The following is an 18213-nucleotide window of genomic DNA, read 5'->3' on the forward strand; positions in this document are numbered from 1 at the left end:
CACGTCTTGGAAAATGGCTGTGTACACAGTAAACGAGCGTTCCTTTTCGATTCCCATTATCTCTTCCCGGTTTCAGGATTCCTGGTATTCTGGTTCTCTGGTCCTTGCCTGCTCCCCCCGGGACTGCTTCCTGGCTCAGCTGCCCACAGGCATGTGTTATACTGTATCCTCTGTTGTAATTCAGAGCATCTTCATTTCGGCTGGAGCACAGCCACCAGGACACTCGGGCTCCTGAAACAGGACCTAACGGTTGTCGCTCCCTGCGCTAAACCGAGACAGGTGGCTGTTTGAAGTTTTTCTTGCCCAGGCTTGCCTACTCAGAGGATATTTTATTTCACCTGTGGCTGTGTGCGAGCTTAATCTCCCACTCTCTGCGTTTCACAGCCTTTGTTACAATCCATAGCTGCAAAGGTCTGGTCTCTGTTTTGGTAGCGGGAGGATGATGTAAATAGCCTAAAGAAAATGGAAGCAGAAAGGAGCATAGTGTTTGTGAGAGGAAATGCCTATTCGCAGAGCTATTGTGGCAGGAAGCTTTAGGAAAGAGTGGAACGTGCACATTGATGACAAGCAGAGCTACGTTTCCGCCCAACAATTGAATCCGAATGGAATCAGTGAGGAAAATCTAGAAATTCCTGGTTCACTGGGTAACGTTTTCTCTTCATTGCTTCTAGTTTCCTAATTGACCTCTTTCTGCGGCCTAGTTCTCTTCGGAATCAGTCCTGGCCTTGAACCTTCCATTTTGTGCTGTTGGCCCAGTGGTAGGGGATGTGATCTTTTGGCCTTGCGCACTTCTAATTCAGTAAGGAAACAGTGCTTTATAATTGTAGGTGGTGTTATGGTTCATGCAACTCATAGTTCTAGTGTTCTAGTTTTTTTTGTATGATGTAATTTTGGCCTTCACAGCATCCTGGTGTCTGAGCAGAGAGAAGTCATGTAACTTGTAAGTCGTAGAGTTGGGATAACTACAAATAATTATGAGGCAAAATATATGTTTTTGTGATGCTTACAATCCCTTCCTTTCTCTTTGAAAAACTGATTCCGTGGTGGTTGATTCTATGGTTCATGGCAGCAAATAGCTGGGGGTTGGGGGGTGGAAATTGAACAGACGAGGCTTTCAGGACAAAGCGGTTTGTATAGTGTAGAAACCAAGACGTGGGGCTGCTGTGACCTGCTCACACCATGTCACCGCCAAAGTGGCTCTATGATAATGAGCCCTCTCTCCCAGTAGTATGAACATGTCTGTTCTTTGGAACCTTTGAAATGCTTAAACCTTTTGTGTTTGCTAAGCTGATGGTGAAGAACGGCACCTTGTCTTAATCTGTAAAGTGTCTTTTCACATGTTTATTGGCCTCTTAGATTTGCTCTTCTGGGAACTCCCTGGAAATACCCGGAACACATTTCTTTCTACATTTTCAAAGGGGTGGTTTTGTCTTTTTTTTTTTTCCCTCATTAGTTCATGGCTCTTCTTTACCCTTTGTCTACTATATATGTTGTGAATATGTTCTTCCAATCTATTGTTTGCACTTACTTATGTAATTAAAAATTAATAAAAAGGAAAATAGGTTATCAATGAAAAATAAATACTTAAGATGTTGGTTGAATACAAATGATCAAAACAAAGAAAAACAAAAGTGGGATTTGAAATCGAGCCTGAGGAATGGGCAGGGCTTAGAAAGGAGGAGGGAGGCAGTGACAAGATCACTGGCTTGTTCCAGAGCCGCGCAGAATTTGCCCCTGGCAGAATGGGAGAACTCTCATTGGATTATAAGAGGGACGAAACCGAATAAATAGGCTTTGCTCCAAGTGAAGAGCCTTCAATTCTAGAGTGAGAAATTTGGAATTTGTCCTGTGAGAATTGTTTTATTGGCGCTTCATATCCAATCAATGTTTTGAAAAAAAATTATCCTTGACCACAGTGTGTAAGGTGACTTGGGGACAGATGTTAGAGGTACCCACTGGTACCAAAGCTTAATACAGTTGGCAGAGAAATGAATGAAAAGAGAACTAATTCAAGACATGTTTTAAAGCAAAAAAACCCCAAACAAATAAAAAAAAAACAAAACAGGTTTTGGCGAGGGATTGGGTGCCCTGAAGATTACAAGCGGTTGAGAAAACGGTGATGTTTTGGTGACTTGGAGAGAAGGGGAGGGGTCGGGGGTAGGGCTTGACCTTTGGTAGGGAAATGGTATCAAAGTCTGGAAATTTGCCAAAGGGATTTGAGGACAGAGAGAGAGGAGGCAAATTGGTGACTTTGAGATTGCAGTTTCAGGTGCCCACAAGAAGAGAAGTTAAAATGTTAGCAATGAATAGAAACTTAGTCAATGGACGAGGAAACTGAGGCAGAGTTGCGGTTTCATTTATTTTAAAGGGAGAAGGCAACGCAGGCACAAAGAAAGGGCTGCTCCTCTCTGGGTCAGGGCATTGGCTTCTCTTCACCACCATGTGCCGCAGGTGCCTTTCCCCAGGCTGTTACCCTGCTTGTGACGGAGACGCGGCCTGCTGCATAGCGCCCGCCGCTCCATGGCGACTCTGTTCAGCGTCCCGCCTGTGGGGAGCACCGAGTTTCTCAGGGAGACCCGAGGAACCGAGGGAAGACACTTGGCCGAGGAGAGGGCTGCAGGCCTCTCGGAGCGTAAATGTGAGCGACCGCATGTGAAAAACAAACAAACAGAAAAACCGACATTCCTTTAAAGAGTTAATGTTAAGTCATGCTAGTGTTAACTTCCATATGAAGACTGCATTTCAAGATTTACTGATCATCCTGTATTGGCCCTGTAATAGGGCTCTGTTGTTGCTGTGGTCTGGTTTAACACCAATTTTTTTCCCCTAAAATGTTTTAACGACATTTTCCTTAAACATAGTCCTGGTCTATAGGCAACAAGATAGAAGAAATCCGCGGCCTGGAGCTGTGCAGCAGCCTCACTCACCTTAGTCTGGCCGAAAACAAGATCAGAGAGATTGATGGCTTAGGCATATTACCCATCAAAATACTGTGCCTGGTGAGTCTAACAAAATGTTATTCTTTAGAAATGCTAGTCAGAATTTTAGTAAGTGTATGAATTATAATCATTTGGGAATTTTCAGCTTTATAAAGAAAGAGTTCTTTAATGCTATGTTATTGCCTTCAGTTTGATCGCTCCTTTCCATATCTGGCATATGTGTATGACCAATATTTTATGCCAATGGAAAATGACTTTCTAACTTGGTATCCAAAGTCAATTTTCAAAAGACTGACTTTTCGCACTGAGAAAGAAAAGTATACTCTTAACAATTTAAGACATTCTCTAATGTCTTACGCATTGAATTTATTGCTGTTAACACACATTCTTTCAAATGAACCACAAGATGTTCTCTGGGCACTGAATTTTTGCAGTCCTTTTTTATTAATATGTGCTAGTTTCCCCTCCTAACAATCAAAATTAGTGCTGAGAATAAATGGACAGTCCCAATCAGAGCGTTTCAACTTGTTTATTTTTTCCCCCACAGCGAACAGTCTTTTTTAGCTATATATAACATCCTACATGACTGTGACCTACTGAAAATATGGATAATTTACCAAAAAAATCAGAATCATAATAGTCCCAAATAGACTGCATTTTTGAAATAACAACATAGCTCACTAATTTGGGGGTTGATGGTATACTTTCTGGATCATCCATTTTTCCTTCTCCCTTTCCTCTTCCCTCCTACCTCTTGACCTGGGGTGGCCTTGCTGTTCTTTATTGCGTCGATCACACACGGTGGGCACGGAGGATTTTAAGCCAGGAGGCTGGCAGCTGATTAAAGTCCTAAGCGAGCTCTCCTGCAACAGAGTGTTGAACTGCTGTTTGCAATATCTCGGGTTGTCTGCAGAATTATGACATCCACAATATACTCCCCCTGTCTTATTTAACCACAATAACTGATGGCTGGCTGTGTGTTAACGTTTTCCCCCCAGCTTGGAGAATGACGTGCATTTTTGAAGAGCCTTCACTCCTTCCAGTGAGTTAGGAGAGGGGAGAGTACTGGCTTCCCGTGCTGGGGATGGAAGGGTTTAATCATCTCCTTGAGGTTTCCTGTTTTCTGCCCCCCAAGGCATGTGTTAGCAAAGTACAGAGGAAGATGATTTTGATAAGTCGGACTGCAAATGTAAGACTTGCTTAAAAAGTCACATTGTAAAGTTATGATAATTGGCAGGATTGTTGGCAGTAGGTGCTGTTCCGTTTGCAGCTCACCCTCGCCTTCCCCTGACTTGCTGTACTGGTGTTGCCGTTCACTTTACGCGGAGCTTGATACATAGAAAGGCATCTCGGGGTGTGCTTAGGGGACCGAGGATGGGACTCATTATTAACAATAACAACACATAGCACTTTCATCCTAACAATTTGTTTCAGGAACTAAATAAGTAATCCATGTTGACAATCTCAAGTAGCTTTTGGACAAAAACATAAAAGACTTTTTTTTTTTTTTTTTCCTTCTACAAATGGATTAGGTGGATGTTTCCCAACCCCTGCCCCTCCTACCCAAGGTGAACTAGAAAGTACAGGAAACGCCGTCTTTCGTTTTTGAGAACAGGAAGGTTTTCTTTTCCGCGTTAATAAAATACACAAAGTAAAATGATACACATTTGTTTCAACAGTTGTTAAAATTTTATTGATTATGCTATTACCATTGTCCTGATTTTTCCCTCTTTGACTCCTCCACCCAGCACCCCCCACTCCCTCAGGCAATCTCCCCACCATTGTTCATGCCCACGGGTCATGCGTATAAATTCTCTGGCTACTCCGTCTCCTAGGCTGTACTTTACATCCCCGTGGCTGTTCTGTGACTACCGGTTTCTATTCCTTAATCCCCTCGCCTCTTCACCCGTTCCCCTACATCCCCCTCCCGTCTGGCAACCGTCAAAACACTCTGCTCTCTGTATCCATGATTGTATCTCTGTTCTTGCTTAGTTTACTTTTTAGATTCAATTGTTGATAGATAATGTATTTTTGCCATTTTATTGTTCATAGCCTTTGATCTTTTTCTTAAAATAAGTCCCTTTAACATTTTATATGATAATGGTTTGGTGATGATAAACCAGCTTTTTCTTGTCTGGGAAGCTCTTCATCTGCCCTTCAATTCTCAATGATAGCTTTGCTGGGTAGAACAATCTTGGCGGTAGGTCCCTGCTTCTCAACAGTTTTTAATGCTTTTATTACTTATTTTAATTTGTGGGATAAGAAAACCAGTTGCTTCACTATTGAAAATAGTTTCTTTTACAATTTAGAGAAAAAAGAATGATTCATTATACACACCGATAGTTGATTGTCTATTATCGACTTTGGTGACAAATATAAGGGGAAATGTGGTCCCTTGTGGGCGGCCGTGACAGCCACTTCCCTTAGCAAGTGACGACAGATCATTTCAAGTTTTAAAATTCACTTTTGTCTCAGTAAGAACCACTCGTTGTTTTTCTCCCAAACTGAGAGATGAATATTTCTTGTTTCATTTGTTTAAGGAAATGGCTTCTCTCCAAAGGCCCCGTTTCCTGCTGATCACAGCAACACAAGCAGGAACCGTTCATGCAGAAACGGGGCGCCCCGTGTCCGGGGCCATGTGTCAGTGTCTCAGCATCGGATAAAGAGTTTGACTAGATGACTCTCGACTCAGGATTTCTGCGATCCTGAATATTTCTCAGTTCTGCCTTATTTATGGCCAGACTATCTAATGAAACTTTTCTATGCCTCACTCAACTCTCACTCCTCCACCACTTCGAACGCCAACAGAGACCCTGCAGAGAGTTAGGCAGGCTATCTTCCCCATCCCAGCCCTTCGGAGTTCTCTGCAAAGAAATATAGTGCGTATAAATTAGATATGTGGGCATATCTTAAATAGGGGATTGAAGTCTCATTTCAATAAGTTAAATTAATATGGATATTATGTTAAGTTTAGTGTCTTTTTTTTCTTTTCTATTACTCTTTCTAGAACTTTTCTGAACTCTGAATAGTAGGAAATTTGACTTTACTTAGGCAATTGGGGTTATGAGCATTTTTTTCCTTCTTATAGAATGTGTCAAACACACATAAAAATAAAGGAAATGGTTTAATGAGCCCCCGTGTACTATCACCCAGCTTTATAGATCATCAACGTTCTATGAAGGTATTTTAAGGAACCATAAATTATGCCAATGAATACAAATCTTGCTCATTATTGAAGTTAAATCTTAAGAAAAATAGGATGAAAATGCTATTAAATGTACCAGGAAAAATACTATAGAGGAAGAGAATACTATGGTTTAAATGTTTTAGTTCAAAGGTGCTTATTAAAAGTTTTCAAAGTTTAAAGATGGACATAACAGCATTAACTGAAACTTCAAAATTTCCTTTAATATGATTCTCAAACTAAGAGTTTAATTTTACTGCACATATTCCCTCAAAGCTAAGGAACCCAAGGAGTTATGAGTATGTTGGAAAATGTACAAGAAAATGCAAATTGTTTTGTCACCATTATTTGTTATGGGCACATGGGGCCTGGGAAAGAGGACAGCATTTGAGTCGACTCTTGAATTTTTCTTTGTTTCATGCTCATTGTCTGAGAAGATGTTTATGTATAAATCATTGAAAAACTTAGTTTATGGCATGGAGAAACTTTATTAGCTAGCGATTCTGTGGTCTGAGCTGGGTTCAGCTGGGTGGTTCTTCTGCTGGTGTTGCCTCATTCAGCGGGCAGGTTGGCTGGGTCTGGGCCCAGCTGGGATGCTGGAATTTTCTCTGCATTTAGTCCCAGGGCCCCCCTCCATGTGACCTCTCCTTCTCCATGGGACTTCTCCACAAATTCTCTCCAATAGAGCGGCCAACATTCTTACATTGCAGCTCAGGGGTCCAAGACACAATGGGAAGCTGTCAGGCCTTCTTAATTCTGAGACTTGGATCTGGCACACTTTTGCCATATTCCTTCGGTCAAGACAAATTGTACAAATTGTAGGTCCAGCCCAGGTTCCTGAGGTGAGAACTTCACGAGAGCACAGATACCTGAGGGTATGTATCACACTCCCACAGCCCTCATGACATGAAGAGATTATATTTAGAATGTTGCTGAAAGCAAAGTGTATATGGAAATTATAATATTCAGGTGGCTTATTGTGATGCCGATGAAAGAACTGCATTGAATTTCCTTTTCTAAACATAAACATGGGGTTACACTATCATTAGGCTTTAGATTATGCAATATTATCCAGTTTTTGTCTGTTCTGCTGATTTGAATATTCCTCTAGCTTTAACTTCAGTGAAAACATTGTGTTCTGAGTCTTCATGCTGAAAAATTGGGCTTCCTTTCCGGGCTGTATGTATATGTGTTTAGGAAGGTGAGTAATGGAAATGGGGGTGGGGAAAGCAACAAGAGTGGCTTCCTGGCTTTGAGAGATTAGGCGCAGCATTGAGAATGAATGCTTGTCATTTCACCTTGTCCTATGGAGGCCTTTAAGACACTGAGTGTCTTTGATCAATTTTAGAGCCATAACCAGATTGAGAAGATCACGGGTTTGGATGATCTGAAAGCCTTACGGATCGTGGATCTGTCCCACAATCAGATCAGCAGCCTCCAAGGCTTAGAGAGCCATGACTTCCTGGAAGTGATCAACCTCGAGGACAATAAGGTAATGTTGCCCTGCACCCATGTCAGCGCTAGTGTCTGAATTAAGACACATTAGGACCCATCATTAGTTGCCCAAAGGCTGTCCCATTAAATGCCAGCTTAGAAATGTCATTCTGGAAAACCTCCTGGAGCAGGAGTTGAAGAAGGACTTTTCGGAAAAAAAAAATACACTTCACAATTTTTGAGAATTCTATTATGCCTCTAAGTACCTCGTTTTAAAGGTTTCAACTGCAACCAAGTGCACGTGACTGTCTGAAGTAAACATGTTCGTGTGAAATTCTGTGTAGAAAGATAGCATTAGGAATGCCTGAAACGTCAGAGCAGGGGCGTTGCGGACAAACATGATGGTAGCCTCAGGCTCGTCTTGCCCATGCCCACCGCTTAAGGAAAAGAGGCGTACGAGGAGAATTCTTACACCCCGTGGGCAGCAACAGCATATGCTCCCAATCTGTGTGAGTTGGAGATCGGACTTATTCAAATTTCTGTATCTGGCTTGCTGTACAAGTTACATACATGGGCTTTCACTCTTAATTATACTTTATTTTCAATAAAGTAGTTGTACTTCTAATGGTATATTAAGTTGGTACCTATAGCTGATTTTTTATGCACTAAGATCCACATGGTGATTTTACTCATACTGTGTGCTTCATCACATGTTTTGAAAAGATTTCATGAGGAAATTGAATGTTTATTTCTTCTTGAAAAGTGAAAAGTTTGGGTGACCCAGAGGCAGGCATTGGTCCTACTTGGCAGGGAGGGGCTTCTCTGTTCAGCCATGACGGTGCTCAGCTTCCAGCGTCTGTTAGGTTTGTAAAATCAAGAAAAGGCAGTCCTTAGTTCTGGGAAGAAGTGGATATTTAATTACACAGACAGAACTGTTCATCCTCACTTTCATTTGACTTGTACGTTAAATTGTTTTGTCAACTTGTTCACTTAATTCTAGTGGACAACTTTTGTTCATTGGGCCCTGTGTCTTATGAAATCAGCACAATCTCTATTTCATATGGTTTCAGTGTCTTTTTTATGAAATTGCCATTGACATGATTCACATATAGATGGGGAATATTGGAAAGGTAGAAGGGACCTTACCTCGGTAATGGTAATACTAATAATAGCAATAGTCATAAAATAGTCATGACAGTCATTGAATACTTATGCACAAGCCGTTGTTCTAAGCACTTCATGTAGATCTCCTTTAATCCTTATTATGTAACTCTGTTAGTGCTGCTATTTTATAGATGAAACTGGGGCACAGAGAGGTTAAGTAACTTGTCCAAAGTTATTTGTCTAGCAAATAACAGAGCCAGGATGTCAACATAGACCATAGGCCTCTATAGGCAATGTCTTCACCCTGCAGGACGATACAGTAAATAAAGTGCGACTGGCCCCTCCTTTCAGAAAAGTGTAAATGCCCTGGAGTAGCGTTTTCTGATAAAAATAGAATAGAAAACATAAATGTGTGTGCAATTTTAAATTTTCTAGTAGCCACAATTAAAGAGGTAAAAAGAAACAGGTGAAATTAATTGTAAAATATCATCATTTCATCACATAGTCTACATACAGAATTATTGATAAGATATTTTACATCCTGTAGCTTCACGCTACGATTTTGACACGTGGGGTGTACTGGACACTACAGCACATCTCGATTCATCCCGGCCGTGTTCCAGGTGCTAAGTTGCCGCTTGTGGCCAGTAACTTCAGTACCGGATCACACTGGTCTAGAAAGAACTCACAAATAATATATTGTTCTCTTCCATCTCAAGAGACTTTTCAAATTACATTTGGAAAAGTTTAAGGACAAGAGTGAGTGAAGAAAGGAGTTTATAACTTTCAAATATTAAAGAGACTCCACTTAAAAAATATTGGCCACGTTTCCCAAAGGAGAGGATCCTTGGGTGATCACTGGGTTGGTAACAATAACACAGGTCCCCCGCTCCCCAACGGGCAGGCTGGGGAGCAGCCAACGGCACTCTGAAATATTCCTTGAGCCTTCCGAAGATTTCCTCGGGGATCCCTCCAGTGCTGCTGAGAATGCCATGTATCGGGGATGGGAAGTTTATCATTTGAAAGAGACATAACATAGCTGCTGCTCCTCACACGATTAATCTGATGTCAGGAATATTGTTTTATTGGGAGCACCTTCATCAGTATGACTTACTTGGTTTTAGCTGCTGGCACATTGTTGTCCTTCACGTGATCATTTCAATGTCTCTCTTATATTCCCTTGCAAGTGTTTGTCATCTGCTGGTGGTTCGGGGGCCTTTGTCATTCTCTGCTCTGTACTCCTTGTTAGATTGGATGTCATTTCCAGCATTGAAAATTTGTCCCAAACATGTTACTTAGAGAATGCCATTTTACTCTTCTGAGACTTAGTGTTGTTATTTCACAAATGTCTGTCTGTCTATCTAAACAAAAGCTTTAATAGGCCCCATTACATCAGGATGGAAGGCTCGGTGAGCATGGGCTAGAAGGAAACAGCAAAAAACAAACAAAACAAGAGTTGTCTAAATGTGTCTCCCTGCGAAGTCCAAGTGGACAAGCCTGTGGGGGTGGGACGTGACTAACAGGCAGAGGAAGTTCGAGAAGAGGGGCCGACTAGAATCTGGGGGTCAGTTCTGCTGATCCGCCCTTCTTAGCAGCCGACGGGTGAGGTTCCTCTCCGAACATAAGCGTCTTGGCAATATTTCACTCTAGGTCATGTGGGGCACTGTGTCCCCACACCACCTGTACTCGTCTGTGACACACTCAGCCTTGGGCCTTGGCATTTGAGGAGAGAAGGCGTGAGGGAGGTGGCCCACTGGGGACGAGGTCCCGGGGAGGGAGGGCGAGCGCGTGCAGGCCGGCTGGTGCCTGGGGCGCGCTGTCGCTCGCCAGCCGCTCGAACTCGCAGCCAGCCGCTCCCCGCGCGCTCCCGCCGCCTGGCCAGCCTCGTCCTGCCTCTGGAAGGCCTGGGAGGGGAACTGGACTCCTCTCCTTTGACTCCCGAAAGACCAGTGATCCCAGCTGACACCTTAGCGGTAGCACAGTTGTGTGTAGTCCGTACAGTTTTGACATTTGAAGATCTTCCCATGCCAGTCACCGTAGATGTCGCCACCTTCTAAATTGGGTGCATAGTGTTCCTATTATGCGACTGTACCATGACTCATCTAATCACACAATGATGGCGCTTTTAGGAATTTAGACTAGTTTTAGCTTTTACTACGGATGGTAGAGCATTCTTGAATCTAATGTTTGCCTGTCTGACGATCTCTTCAGTATAAACCTCTTGAAGTGGGACAGCTGGTTCATAGCCTGTGCACTTTTAACACAGATCGCCCTTTTGGAAGAATGTGCCAATTTCCGCTGTCACCAGCAATGTCTGTGAGTCCACGGCGCCAGGACTCGGTGAGACGTGGTGACTGTGGGAAAGATCTCCTAACATTTGTGTGAGGTCCAAGCACAAGAGTTGTACACTACAGGGAAATCAACCCATTGGCAGGTCGCATATTTTAACTCAGAATTTGCCTTTCCCGTTGTATCTGTGAATATAGCAGCCTTTGAACATGGCATATGGGTTCTTGCCCTGATTTAGCTTTGGGAGTAGTTTACATTTTAGCTGCGTTTTGTGGTTGGATGACTCAGGAATTCATCACTTTCACAATGTCTGCAGATATGACTTAGGGAGAAATATAAATGAAAAGTGATGATTAATTTTTTGCAGAAGTTCAATATCTATATTTGTAATAAAATTATAATTACGCTAATGACTGGAAATTTAAGTAAACATGTCCGTCTTTGTTTAGTGGAAGATTCAGGCATGCTGCAACCCAAACTCTACCCTTGGTCAAATTAAGGATCCCTTTTTCTTTACTTTTAAAAGTTGTGAAACTTAACCTACGCAGAAGAGAATATAGAACTGCACCATTTACCAAAAAATTTTAAAGGGAACACCTGTGGAACACCATGTCGGGAAATATGTCATACACTTTCCATTTTCATCTTTCCTTAAAATAATTGTTTCTTATTTTAAAGAAAGATAGAGCTACCTAAGTATATGCAGTAAGAAGGCTCCACCGGCCACAGTGAACCCAGACTGGCAGAAGCGTGTCAGGAACTGTTAGGTTGGGGCTGGGGGTGGGGAGAAGCAGGGAGCCTTCGCATGCATGTTTCATACTCTTTCTCTGATTCTATGAACTACTTCATTTATGCCTTTGAATAAACATGGCTGAGATGAAGAACACCTCACTGGTCTCTAGCCGGTGAGGGAAAAGGGAAATGGGGCTGAGTGTTCTGTGCATTAATTTCCTGGTTCTATGGAACTTTGTGGAATTCTCGCTAAAAAGCTGGCTATTATTCAGTGGAGCGATTTTAAAAATCAGTTGAATTTAAAGGATCCGAAGTAGCCCCTCTTATACCAGGCTTTCTATTATCTTTGTGCACTCAGTCTATTGATAATGCTGTGTTCCTCTGATTAAACAGATCGCTGAGCTGAGTGAAATAGAATATATTGAAAATCTTCCTCTCCTTCGAGTTCTCAATCTTCTAAGAAATCCAATTCAGGTGAGAGATCATTTATAACAGGGGAGGTGGGTGAGGGCTCTCTTGGAGCTCTTCCTTACAAGGTACTTTTGATAAAGAACGTCAGGCTCATGAATACAGTGTGTTTGCCTTCATTCTCAGTCTCTCAGGAAGCACTTGGAAGGGCTAAGCCAGGTAGGTCCCTGGGCACCACAGACAGTGCAAGTAAAGCCTGAGATTGTCCTGTGGGGCCACTGCGAGTCATCAGCAGGCAATAAAGGTGGCAAGAGGGAGCTCTTGAGAGAGTGGATGCACAGGGCTGGAGGTGTGGACAGAATATGGTTCCTGCTTTGGAACAGAAAGAAAGTCTAAGACGAGATAACGTAACCAAATTGTCTGCATATAGCTTTGAAATCGGTGGTGTTATAAAATGATTATGAAAATAAATGTATTTCCCATGGATTCTTTGCTTCTGGGATTCAGAGACCCACGAGAGCTTTCAGGCCTTGCCTTCTCGTCCGGGGACCGATCCTTTCTTCCCGGCCCTTGTTCCTCCCTCTTTGTTCCGTGGTCCTTCATCCCACTTCCCTGCCTATACCCTTCACTTGCCTTTCTATAGACTCTTGAATTTCTCTGTATTTCTGAGTACCTTTGTTTTTGTGTGTATCTTGATTAAATGTGTCTGGACAGGCAAAAAAAAAAAAAAATCAAATTAAGTTAAAAGTGAAAAATAAGATTTAAAAAGAAGACCAATCTGTGGTCTAGGACTAGGGGGAGGTGATTTAAAAGCAACACCGGGAAAGAAAGCAGCAGGTCTAAACGCGGCCGGCACCCCCAGCCTCAGGTCCACGGAGAGAGCGCATCCATGTAATGCACATTCCCGTCCATAAAATGCTTCAGTCCCCAAATATCTGCCCCTTCAAAGAGATGTAGCTTCATAATACAAAATCTTCAATTATATCTTTAAAAGGCAGATAATCCTACCAGAGCAGATGGTAGGGAATAATAAGGAATTCGTTCCATAAGTGAATAGCTTTATTGTGAAACAAATTCATAATAAATGATACAAATTAATACAAAATGAAATGAAGTCATAAATAAATGACAAACTAATCATAAATAACGTTTCATTATTTGTGATGATGAAACTATTTGGAGTTAGAACAACAATTTTCAGATTTTTTTTTTTTTTCAATTCAAATTTTCAACTGGTGGCCTGCAAGAATTTTTAAAACATGCAGTGCCTGACTGTTTAGTCAGGGGCACCGACCTTTTCTCCCTTAGATTGTCAAATTTAAAAAAACAACAACAGTGAGCACAACAATAGCCATTCAGTGTGAATGCCATTCCTTGAACCATAAATATATAGGCCTTGTAATAGAGTTGTATCTTACTGGTCACATCTTATAATAAGTTTGCACCTGATTAATTCTCGGCACCAGAAATCCTCATATACAAGCATAGTGTAGGCACAAGATTTTTTAAAATGTTACTTGGGAGCAAAAAGCGTAGGTAATTACTACTACTATTATTACTATTGATTTTTGTAAGTCCATCAAAATTATACCTATTTTTTTTTTGTCAGATCTGCAGAGTATGTGTTTTTTGGTGTGCCCCAGAATTTCCGTACTTAGCTTACGTGTACCGTGAGATGAAAAAGGTCAAAAATCACGGCGTTAGGTGACAGGGTTTACGTCGCTGGCCATGGCACCTTGGACTAAGTGCTTCACGCCGTGAGGCTTGCCTGGTTGGTTTTCTCTTGAGAAGTGAAGGTAATTGTACCTGCCCTGCTTATCTCGCAGGGAGGTCAACAAGATCGCACATTTGAAAAGCTTCATAAGTTGCGTGGCGCTGCGTGCTTTTGAGTTGTTAATGTAAGGGGGCTGGTAAGTGTGAAAACGTAGAGACAGATGTGTATGTGTGCATGTGATTGACGAGGTGGTAGGTGATGGACCCATGCTCATAAAAGTAGAACATTGGGGCTTGTTAATTTGAGGAAGTGAAGGCAATTGAATAGTCCTCTTGATATTTTAAATAGGAAAAATCCGAATATTGGTTCTTCGTCATTTTTATGCTACTACGATTAACAGAATTAGACCAGAGGATGATTAAAGTGGAAGAAAAGGTACGTAATTGTATTATTTCATGTGGTTCAGAGTTAATAAGCTGAAAAGCTTACACTGTCTGCTGCAGGACCAATGTAATCAATAAATGATACACATAATTAATTATTTGTTTAGGGGCTGCCTCCTTGTCCTAGGGTCAGTCTGTTCAGCCGCCTGCAAAGCCAACCGTCACCGCAGGTTCGGCAGCAGCATTCCGTTCGCACAGGCGGCTAGTGCCATGGCAGGCAATTCAGAGAACTGTCTCTGGAGGTGTGTGGTTCTGTGTGTCACTCTAAAAATTCATTTAATAATGAAATGCATTGTAACGCCATTTTACCACATGTTCAGAAGGTACCCAGATGAATCGCCACTCTGCTATTTTAAGTCTGTCATTCTGCTCTTTAAGATGGCAGTTCATCCGGCCACACAGTTGCAGAGCTGCTGAATGCTAGCACTGGCCTCGCTCCCACCGCACCTGTGCCAGCTGCTTTGTCTTGCTTTAGCGGCAGAAATCTCCCCTAATGAGGGGTTTCTTGCACTGGATGCAAATTTGGGATGGGGGTGAAAGCAGGTATAAATATGTAGAGAGGCAGATATTCCATTTCATACATGCCTCTCTGAAACCTTGGTTAAAATAAGGTACAGATTATTCTTATTCTTACACTCAAATGCACGTATTAGATTTCCCTTTCCCGTTTTGCAAAGGGAATAAAATTCAACGCTGTGAATTAAGGAAAGGTGTGGCAGCCAGGACGATGCACTTAGAGGGAAGACCCTCAGGAAGAGAAGGCCCACAGCTTTGAACAGAGAGAGTTATGCCAAAAGGGGCGGTGGTTTCGGTAGAACTGGAGGTAACCAGAATAGTGCCTGGTGAGACGGCATGAGAAAAAAGTTCTGCAGCCGCAATTACCAAGGACCTGGGACTATGTTTCTTCTCCTTACACTAAAAGCTGGGACGTTTACTACATCAAAAGTTATCTTGGACTTGAGGGTTTTGTTTTCGTTTTTACTTTTTTCCTCCTAAACCAGGGACTGTAAAGAAGTAGAGGACCAAGGGACTGCAGCTCGGTACTTTAAAATAATGGCCGTTACTTAGGTTTTAGGAAAGTTAGAGGAGACGAGAAGGCTGAGCACAAAGATTCACGGGCACACGTTAAATTATTTTTCTCGACCTGGTTGCCTGTCTAGACTATTTTATTAAAGAAAATGTAAGCATTGTGTGCTTTTCAGAAATGAAATTTGTTTCCCTTTGGCATTTCTGATTCTGAAAAAGGTGATGGCAGTGAATAAATACAACCCGCCCCCGGAAGTGGTCGCAGCCCAAGATCACCTGACCCACATTGTCCACAGCACAATGCAGCCACAGAGGATCTTTGACAGGTAGGCACTCGGGACCCTCAGGGTAGAACTCGGGGCGGGGAGCACAGGGCAACCTCGTGCTTTTCCCCGGCCTCCTACTTTGTGACCCATTCCTCCCTCACCTTGTCCGAGGGATGGGGCCATGTCTTCATTTGACAGCCTGTGTTGCCTCAGTTATAGCGTGTTATTGCGTGCTCGGGTATGGGCGCTCTCAGTGTTTTCCCAGGCGTGGTGATGAGTGGGCACATGTTCCCTTTTACCTCTGGCCCCTGAATGGTGGCGAGCCTGTGACATAGGACAGTGAAATAGTAATAATAATGATTAAAAAAATTTGTCAGTTTTTTAAAAAGATTTTTTTATTTATTTTTAGAGAGAGGGGAAGGGAGGAAGAAAGAGAGGGAAAGAAACATCAATGTGTGAGACACATTGATCGATTTGCCTCGCACACCGCCCCCGACCGGGACCCTGGCCTGCAACCCAGGCAAGTGTCCTGGCTAGGAATCAAACTGGCAACCCTTCGGTTCACGAGCCAATGCCCAACCCACAGGGCCCCACCAGCCAAGGCAGTTTGTTGGTTTCTTTTTTTTTTGCTGCAGGATAGAGCCACAGACGATTGTGATCATTTCTGTCCGTTGTAAATTCCTCCTTAGCTGTGAGTGGGAGCTAGACACCCCTGCGGAAGAGCTCTCGTAAATGCAGATTATCAGAGACCCCCTAGGAGGAGGCCCAGCTAGCCCGAGGGAAAATGGAAGTCTTTTCTGGTGATTGCACTCGGAGCAGTCGCTCAGCTTGGTTGAACACATGAATAGTCTCTCACCTCAAAGTTCGAAGACTGATTTACCACAGGTTCTCCTTTTCTTTTTAAACAGTCTGTCGGAGCAGATGGCCATTTATGCTATAAGTGTAATGCAGAAATTCTATCAATACCCAAAGGCATTTTAAAAATTCTTGTAAGATCTCTTGGTTATAAATGGCTTCTCTTCTTCATGTGATATTTGCTCCTGTATGTCACATGGTTGGTTTCCCACAGGGAGCAAAATGTTTTATTTTGCATCCAGGACATGATTTTTTACATGTAATTTAATAATACAGACAATGACAGCTTTATATATTTATGGTAGCCCTCTGGGTGAAATGATTTATCATTTATTTGCATATATCTGGAAAAGCACATTTTATTGTTTTTAAAAAAGAACATTTATGTCCTCATTGTATTTCTTTTTTAGTTTATGAAGATTGCTACTTGTTTCATGCTTTAGGGTACATTCATATAAAAATATGTATCAAAGAAATTTACGGCAGTGTTTGGTAAACACATATTTCATGATCATTTCTGGCTGCTGAGCCAGATAAGAACAAATGGCCAAGCAGCCCCAGATACTCCTGGGTGGAGCAGTGTTCATTGTGAGGAAGTCTTGGGGGCACGAGCAGGCTTGTCATTGTCCACCCCACCCTGGCCAGCTCACCGCTCTCCGGCAGCCCCGGAAAACAATCCCTGACTCTTGACCTTGGTACTTTCATGTTGCACTTTTGGGGGAAGTCACTGTTCCCTCTCCTGCTGTGACTAGATACAATATTAAAATGACGCAGGACCTGGCTGGTAGCTCAGTTGATTAGAGCATCATCCCTATATGCCAAGGTTGTGGGTTCAACCCCCAGCCAGGGCACATACAAGAGTCACCCAATGAATGCATAAATCAGTGGAACAACAAATCAATGTTTCTCTCTCCCCCTCCTTTCCTCTCTCTCTTTAAAATTAATTTTTAAAAATGACCCAGCAGAATGTTGACCCTGGCCTGGTAGTCATCGATAGTTTCTTGCTCTTTGGAATGGCAAGATTCTAAAGGCTCATCTTGTACAAGGCTTGTTTGAACTTTGGAATCATCCATTTCTCCAAGACACCCTCCCTTGTTTGTTTTAGTGAGAAATGGTATTTTCCAAACCCAATCTGAGTGCTAGAGATACTCATTCCTATCAGGTTGGGTATTGTTTCTAGTCCTTGTAGTGGACAGAACTAGGAATACAGTTATTTATTTCCTTCCTTCCAATCACGTATTCAGATGTCTATCCTATTTGTACCTGTCTATTACTATCTACATATATCTAATCTGTTTATATCTATCTAATCTATATCTAGACAGACCTATCCATATTAATCTACAGATAGATGATAAAATACCTCCTCAATTCATACTGATACTTGCAATTCAATTTCAAGACTACGGCTGAGCTTTTACTTAACCCCTTCTCTGTGACACCTTCATCTCCTTGTCTCCCACTCCAAGGACACAGAGGATGGAAGTAGAATATCTCATACTTACCCTTGTTTTAAAATCCCGCGTTGTACCGCAACAACATCAGAGTACCAACAGCAGCATCAGCATGATTGCAGAAAGCACTGGAAACCTTTTGCTTATGCTTTTCCCATTAAAGCCGCCCCCCGCTCCCCGCTCCCAGCCCCCGAACACCATTTTCATTATGGTAAAATACATATGACATAAACATTGCTATTTTAACTATTTTAAATTGTACAGTTTGGTGACATTAATCATATTCACAACGTTGTGCAACCATCATCACCATCTATTTTCAAAACTGTAGCTCCAGACAGAATCTCTGTAACAGTAGCCCCCAC

The 18213-nt window shown here is 42.3% G+C and overlaps 1 protein-coding gene across 1 annotated transcript in view; it reads left to right on the forward strand.

The window, feature by feature from the left end:
- LRGUK (leucine rich repeats and guanylate kinase domain containing) overlaps positions 1-18213 on the forward strand; it is an 84479-nt gene that overhangs the window by 19887 nt on the left and 46379 nt on the right. The window contains exons 6-10 of the mRNA XM_054564631.1: positions 2875-2999; positions 7472-7615; positions 12076-12156; positions 14153-14239; positions 15493-15599. Of these exons, the coding sequence (XP_054420606.1) occupies positions 2875-2999; positions 7472-7615; positions 12076-12156; positions 14153-14239; positions 15493-15599 (544 nt within the window). The remainder of the gene's footprint in view (positions 1-2874; positions 3000-7471; positions 7616-12075; positions 12157-14152; positions 14240-15492; positions 15600-18213) is intronic.

The sequence above is a fragment of the Pteronotus mesoamericanus genome, unplaced genomic scaffold, assembly GCF_021234165.1.
Source record: "Pteronotus mesoamericanus isolate MK-2021 breed Mesoamerican mustached bat unplaced genomic scaffold, CSHL_Meso_final scaffold_85, whole genome shotgun sequence".
In the NCBI taxonomy this organism is placed as follows: Eukaryota; Metazoa; Chordata; class Mammalia; order Chiroptera; family Mormoopidae; genus Pteronotus; species Pteronotus mesoamericanus.